At 34.0% G+C, this 8,411-nt stretch overlaps 1 protein-coding gene across 1 annotated transcript; it reads right to left on the minus strand.

The window, feature by feature from the left end:
- Positions 1-2,116: 2,116 nt before the first annotated feature.
- On the minus strand, positions 2,117-3,330 carry LOC149475557 (uncharacterized). Its single transcript, XM_089713281.1, has one exon. The coding sequence runs from the start codon at positions 3,288-3,290 to the stop codon at positions 2,304-2,306; it is 987 nt and encodes a 328-aa protein (XP_089569407.1). The 5' UTR covers positions 3,291-3,330; the 3' UTR covers positions 2,117-2,303.
- Positions 3,331-8,411: the final 5,081 nt, after the last annotated feature.

Below are 8,411 nucleotides of genomic sequence, written 5' to 3' on the forward strand. Positions count from 1 at the left end.
TTTTGGGCAATGGTTTAATGAGCGCTTTACGCCAGGTGGAAGGGAAGGTGCAAGTCTTAAGTGAAGTGTTTATGATATTCGTAATTGTTTCCAGAGTAAAGGGCAACGATAATTTTAACATATCTAGTGAGATTCCGTCGTAACCAATAGCATTAGAATGCAATGATCTAAAATGCTTAAACACCTCGTCTTTAGAGACAGCCGCAAAAGAAAACAGTGAAGTCCCTTTTTTATTGTTTAAAAAGAAATCTATGACCTCTTTAGGCGCGCACGATCTACCAGGAATATCTAAAAAATGACGATTTATATCATCCGGCTTTCTAAGATGCTCCGGCAACGCATTGTCAGTACTTCTACTGATATAAACATTTTTTTTTATATTATTCCAGAGTATACGCGGGTTATTTAAATTCGTGTTTACAAACGTTTCAAAATAACATATTTTTTCACGCTCAATCGCATTCGCAACCTCTTTCTTTAACTCCAAATAATATAATTTATGACTATCCTTTTTAGAATATTTTGCTCTAGTATATGCATCATTCCTACGTCTCATCAGTAACCTGATATTGTACGTGATCCAAGGATAGTTCTGATTTTTTACCAGAAAGTGCTTAATGGGAGCTAGACAGTCATAAATTGATAAAATGATTGAATTAAAATTCGAAACAAAATTGTTAATATCCTGGTGGTCTATTATAGCATCCCAGTTAATGCTTGACATAGCGGTTTCGAATAGTTCCATGTTAATATCTTTAATTGGTCTGTATTGTATTTTTAGAGGGATACACTTATCTTTAGCTATGTAAAGTTCGCACGAAACAAACGCATGGTGACTTAAATCATTTATATGGTTCACTGATATCCGTTGCACATTTATGTCCGTACATATAAGGTCAATAATAGTTTCACTATGATCTGTGAAATGTGTGGGTTGATTTATAATTTGCGTTAAACTCGTCATTGTTAAGAATTCTAGCAATTTGCGATAACCGATTGTACTCTTGTCTGCAAAATTAATATTAAAATCTCCCATGACTATGGTATTATCAGCCCATGAAAAACTAGCGACCGACTCATGAATTGCGTTAACAAAAGTATCGACATTCAACCATGGCGGGCGGTAAGCTGTGCCGATTACTAGTTTTTTACACCGAATGTTTAAAGTTATCCACATTTGCTCAACATTTAAACAACATGGATGTTTCAAAACTTTCACATTCAAACTATTTCTAACATAAAAGCCAACGCCACCGCCGCGACCTCGCACATGTGACGGTCGAGGTATATGAACAAGGCGATAACCAGTGAACTTAGGCGCACGACCCTCTTCTCCTTCTTTTAGCCATGTCTCATTAATACCCAACACATCCACATTGTGTTGCTCCATCGCAGCAAGAAGCTCTTCGTGACCAGTACCAAGCGAACATATGTTTATAAGGCCAATTACGAGATTTTTTATAACCATCATTAAAGTATATTAGAATTAAATAAAATACACATTGGACAAAAGAGTAGATAAGTATGAATGTATTTAAATAAGATATGCAATATCATCATTGCGTGGAGTTTTAGTGCTAAATTATTTACCCAGTTAATATAGTTTATAAATAGAAAAAATACAATAAAATAGTAAAATATAGAAGAGAGTACTAAAAACAAACCAAACACACCACCGGCAACAAGGCAGACCAAAACAACATCGAATTCTCTAGGACAATAATGGAAATAACTATAATGACAAAATAAAACAAAATAAACAACGATAAACAAAAATCTTACTTCTATCACTATGATTACGAGTGTAACGCTTAGACAATAACTAAAAATAACAACAAAATAAATTATCGACACTAGAGCAATATAAGTAGTAAAAAAATAAGTTGAAATTAACTTGTGATTATGCAAAATGGCAAAGGCAAGTAACAAAACCTTTAAAAATATAATGAAGTTTAAAATTGTAACATACAGTATGGCAAATTCAATCTTAATAAATATATCAATTAGTATAGAACGATAACAGGTTGTAATAAAATTATGTTTCTTTAGTATACAACAATAAAACAGTACAAATAGATTCAAATGAGATGGTGTATAATATTTCACAGTACGAACTTTTAAGCAACGCACTATAAAATTGCAAATGACTGTAGGCTTGACATCATAATAATTATCCCAAAATAAATTAAGTGCATTTAAATCTGTTACATAACATAAATAGCTAAATTCGTATATTACTAATACAATACAATAAAAAATAGTTTTTTTCTCAACTGCCAGGAATACGTACAATATCGAAAGAGTTATTGACAAAAAACCTTATCTATATCGTATTCCGATCTAACATTGATAATTTTCGATTTACTATCCCGTCTAGCATATACATGACCCGCGCGAGTCCATACAAAACGCCAGTTATTTGACCGCCCTAGCTTCTCACGCGCTGCAAAGAACAGTTTGCGGTTAGCGTACGTTAGATGTTCGTTCACGTAAAAGCGGCGGGGCTCCCCTCCCACCCCCGTGCCGCTGGTGTCCGCGCCGCGCCGCACGCGCGCCGCGCGCAGCATCTCGTCGCGAAGCTGAAGGTGTCGCCGCGTGAGGCGCAAGACTATGGGGCGCGATTGTATCGCATCGCTTGCCGCGCTCCCATTCGTATCTACGCGTTTACGCACACCACGCCTATGGACGTTAACAATATCACGCTCGTCTATACATATGCCAATTTTTTGCGCTAACGTGATTGCAATGTGTAGTAAATTTTCGCCAGTATTTTCTTGAACACCCGAGATTTCTACATCATTCAACAGCTTTTCCTGCTCAGATTCATTAAGCTGTTTCTTTAAGAGGTCGATCGAGTCTAGACTCTGTTGTAACTGCTCATTATCAGCCGCCACACAGGCCCCACTCTCCAGTTGTGACACACGCTCCTCTATGCTGTCCAATCGACTATCAAAGTTAGTAACTAAAGCAGTTAATTTCGTCATATCTGTTCTAAAGTTCGATATCTCAGTCCGAAGGAGCATTATCTCCTCTATCAGAGAAGGGGAACTTTTTTGATGGGGGGATACAACATCGAGAAATACATCAGCATCTTGACACTGCGCGGGAGTAATTTCGACAGCTTTAGAAGTATTTTTCGCTTTACATGTCTTACACATCCATTTTGTATTGCCGCGGGCGTCTGGGCTATAATTGCTACATTGTTTATGATAAGACATATTACACTTATTGCATTTTACGCCATCTGCCAAAGCGAAGAACTTTCCACACGCATTACACTTGTTTGCCATTATGTAATTAGTACTATTGATTGTATCAAAGTAATTCAAGCTTAGTTCACCAGATGGCAGTAATATAAATTAATTATTTTAAGTCTTCAACTTTACGGTCAACTGAATAGTTGCGGGTATCGTAAAATCAGCTGATCATCAGCTGTGCACTAATGTTTATTATAATCACTGTTGTTCACGAAGATAACACTATACTGTTCACTACACGTTATTAATGGTATATCTTATAACTGTTTTATTTACTTTTAATTAGTGTTAACAGGTAAGTTTACTATTTTTAAATTGAAAAAATAAGCAGAGCGAGACTGTCACACACCACTGTCAAAAAGACACTCAAAATTAAAGTCAAGCAAATGAAGTTTTTTATTTAAAAATGTTAGGAAATGAAAAAAAAATCGATCGTGAGCCGGGATTCAAACCTGTGTCTTTCGCCGTATCACTGTACCTACCATTTTATTGATAAAAAACTAGAATTGAAAAGTTTATCATATCTAGATATTATTATGAAAGATTAGAGACTAGATTTATTAATAATGATAATCTATACTGATATTATAAAGCTGAAGAGTTTGTTTGTTTGTTTGATTGATCGCGCTAATCTCGGGAACTACCTAAGTACTGGTACGATTTGAAAAATTCTTTCGGTGTTAGATAGCTCATTTATCAAGGAAGGCTATAGGCTATATATATTATCACGCTACGATCAACAGGAGTGGAGCATGAGTGGAGCCCACGAGGGTGAAACCGCGCGGAGAAGCTAGTTATTTATAATTTCTACAATTAATATTTGTAGAGCTGAAGTGTAAAGTTTGTTTTTTTGGTTGTAGGTGCTAATCTCAGGAAATACTGGACCGTTTAAACTACTGGATATGTACGTGATCTCTGAGAGCTATCTCTAGCTATTATTTAGTAATTTGTGGCAAAAGGCTATATTTGCATTTATCAGGCGAAGCCTGGTCGGACTGCTAGTAAATAAAATTACGACCTATTCTTAGATCTACAGAATGTAATAAAAATTTCGTAGAAATCAGTCAAGCTGTCTCGCAGTAGTAAACAGTAAACACAAGTGATGGGGAAATTATATAATGTTTATAAATTATAAATACTTATGTATTTATACTATTTGGGGGTAGCCCCAGCAGAAAACAGGGTATTTTATATGTTTATTGAGTGAATTTCTGTATGATTGTCTTTCGCAACATATTTCTGAAATGGATAAGTATATTTTTTAAATCTTAAATCATGTTAAGTAGTTATTGAGATTGTATTTGCTCTATCTTTCTAACGAATAGAAGTAGACATATCTTTATGATCCAGCTTTTAAAGTGAAACTTCTTTAGAGGTTAGGTTAGTAATTTCATGGCAATACCGTCACGTCATGTAGTAAGGCGATAATTTTGGTATCTTTGAATCTTGCTAAAGAAGTTTCACTTCTGACACGTGGTCGGCACATACGCTTTTTTTCTTCCTTTTTCACGCACAAGTTATGAAAACACATTTAGTTCAGTGAGTAGCATTTTCTACAACACCTTGACCTTGTGTATTTTTGTAAATATGTAACTACAAGCATTATAGGTAACTAATAACAATAAGAGCCGAAAGCTCATACCGAAAGGTAGAATATTCATAATATAATATTATTGTGCCAAATTTATTACTATTATTTTAAACTAGAGGTCCACCCCGGCTTCGCCCGTCGTACATATTTCGCAATAAAAGGTAGCCTATGTCCTTTCTCGGGTATCAAAATATCTCCATACCAAATTTCATGCAAATTGGTTCAGTAGTTAAGGTGTGATTGAGTAACAGACAGACAGACAGACAGAGTTACTTTCGCATTTATAATATTAGTATGGATTTGTCTAAAACATAATAAATTATATACTAAAACCTTCCTCTTGATTTACTCTATCTATTAAAAAAACCGCATCAAAATCCGTTGCGTAGTTTTAAAGATTTAAGCATACATAGGGACTTAGGGACATTTAGGGACATAGGGACAGAGAAAGCGACTATGTTTTATACTATGTAGTGATTATATTGCAAGCATATACTTAGTGCCTTATTTTTGACTGGATTTTGTTAAAATAACGAGCCAGTGAAGTAAATGTTGTAAAGATACCTATCATATACCCATAAATCAATGAACAAGCCACGTCCTATCGATAAAAACAATCTAAAATAAAACCAACATTTTCAAATAAAATGTGCCTAATCAATTGACGACAAGCTATTTAAATATTTATCCACAGTTCATCTGTTTTGACTATATTGGCAAACAAACATACCTATTGACAAGTTATTCCCGTGATTCAACAATACATTATAATTTATACGATGTAATAACACTGAATTTCAGTACTAACTAAAATAAACAATTTGTTTCCCCGAATTTTCTCCAGGTGCTCGACTAGTGAGGTTCTGATGAGATATCGATGTTTTTTGCAAGTAACAAAATCATTTATATACATATATAAAACTCAAAGGTGACTGCGCAGCCCAAACCACTGGACGTATCGGGCTGAAATTTGGCATGCAGGTAGATGTTAGGACGTAGGCATCCGCTAAGAAAGGATTTTCTGAAATTATTGCGGGAATGGGGAAAAACGGGGATGCACGTACAAAGTCGTGGGCGGAAACTAGTATATCATAAAGCTCTACCTATGTCCTTTACCATTATTAAATATTTGCAATAGGAAATAATTGCCATTTAGGAACGACAGGACACTGCTTTGGCATCATAATATGCTAACAGCCTGCTATATTATGTTGTTCACTGCTTTCTGAACCTGTAGTAAATTACTATTTTTCCATATTTTCGATTCAAAAATGCTTATTTCATTTCATTATTTCATTTCTAAACGAAGTCAAGTTGAATAATTAAAGGTATTATTTTGAGTTTAATCTACGTTGTATCAAAATTTTAACATAGTAAAATGAATACATCCAGATCATACAAATTTTCTTGGTGGTTCTTCTCTTGTTTTTCTTATGGAATCGATGGTTATTTAGTAGAAATTATGATGATTCAAAAGTGCTTCTAAAATAAGTCTAGTTAAATAAATAGAATTCGTGTACGCTTTCGAAAAATTGCCAGCTCTACATACGACAGGAAATAAATCAAAAAAGAAAAGCATAGCGTTCTTCGGATAAAATGGATAGAGTATAATAATTCATTTACACTTTGCCAGTAAATTGAATATTATTGTATTACATATGTGAACTACAAAGGTACTTAACACCATATTGCTAGCTTAAAACTGAGCGCAGCTTTTACCATTTAAAGGCAAGTTCCAAGACCATAATATAGATAAATTACACATAGAGTAGGACACTAGGACTAGTAGGAGAGGTATGCTTCCAACTGACTCTACATTAAGAAAGAAGATCCTGAGACTCTCTTCCTGTACGTGCAAGCTCAATAAGAAAGGAAAATTGAATTTCTCTTACAGGTAAACGTGTCTTCTTGATCTATCTTAGCCTCTACATGACAAAATACATTAAAAATACATAGTTTTACTATATATTTTTTTCCTTTCATAGAACAGTAGTAACTGTGCAGGTAATAGCATCAGAATAAGACCTGTAATAGAACATAGTTATGTGCCAATTTCTCCAGTAAAACACCCCACGTAACGTAGGAAGCCTAATACTCTATTTCGTGCACAGAAAGGTAATTTTATCGACAGTAAAATTAAACATCACTAAATTAGCAGAGTAATTTTATATTTCCCATCCCGTTTAGCCCGGCTTACAGTCCAGATTTCAGATTGTTCGTCGCTTCGAGCGGGACGCCCGCGCGTCCTCCATTTTGCTTTCGCGCGTATTTTCGTTCACAATTAATAAGTGTTTTAAAAATAATTTTTATCTGTTCTGTTGGATATGATATTGTACGGGTAAGTATTATGGCGTGTGGACATGATATTTTAAATAAGTAAATAGGCATTAATTTAGTTAATTAAGTATTTTGGGTTTGTTTTTATTATTATGAATAGGTACCTATCAGTTTCCAAACTGAAATAAAACACCAAATGTTCGTTTTTAAACTCTATTTATTCGATATTATATGACCTAATAATACAATAGATTAAAGATTTCATGGAATATTACTTGTCTCTACAAAACAGTTCGAATCGTCTGAAACTATATATTTTTTTCTTTGCAAAAAATAGAACTTACTTGTTTCTTATATTTCAAAAACCATCCTTCATTATTAAATTCTAAATAACATTGACATAGTTACCTGTAATTTATGAATACGGAAGGCCGATGCACTTTTAGCTAAACAAACTACGACTCTACATTACAACTTTCATTATTTATTATCACAAACGCGTTTTAAAGCACCAAATAGCATAAGAATAGTAAAGGAATGCTATTAAAATATACTAAAAAGCGAGTTAAATCATGTCCCTGTTGCAATCCGACCGAAATAAAAGTTATTGCCGAAATTATAAAAACTCACCGTTTGTGATGCCAAGATTTAAAATAGTTTAAAATTCTATAGTCGGCGAGAGACTACGTTTGTATGCAAACAGAAATTAATCCAACGATGTTTCGACAATTTATACTTTGTACCTATTGTTATCTCTTGAATTCCACTTTTATTTACTCAATTAAATTTGAATGGTTTTAGGGGACCGTAGACAGTTCCCTTATATCTAATACTATGTTTCTGATGATTTGATATCTCATTTTTAAGAGTAGAAAATTAAACACAGTAAAGTAACTTTATTTTTTTAACGATTTCAAAAACATAGGTTCTTAATTTGTAGCGTTTTATTTAGTTATTGTTTAATTTTTATGCATAATTAATTTAATAGGACACTGGACGACTAGGAAATTACTAAAACAACTCGTTGTATAGTAGGTATACTAATCTTTACTCTACTTTTTATGATAAACATTTCTTTGTTAGCGCAATTTTTTTAGTACAATCACAGAATAATCTATATACATATATAAAACTCAAAGGTGACTGATATAGTGATCTATCAACACACAGCCCAAACCACTGGACGTATCGGGCTGAAATTTGGCATGCAGGTAGATGTTAGGACGTAGGCATCCGCTAAGAAAGGATTTCCCGAAATTCTTGCGGGAACGGGGAAAAACGGGGAT

The sequence above is a fragment of the Colias philodice genome, chromosome 30 (genome assembly GCF_061535455.1).
Source record: "Colias philodice isolate Cphi_HAF_F1 chromosome 30, ilColPhil1 Martin Lab GWU primary, whole genome shotgun sequence".
NCBI classification, from domain to species: domain Eukaryota; kingdom Metazoa; phylum Arthropoda; class Insecta; order Lepidoptera; family Pieridae; genus Colias; species Colias philodice.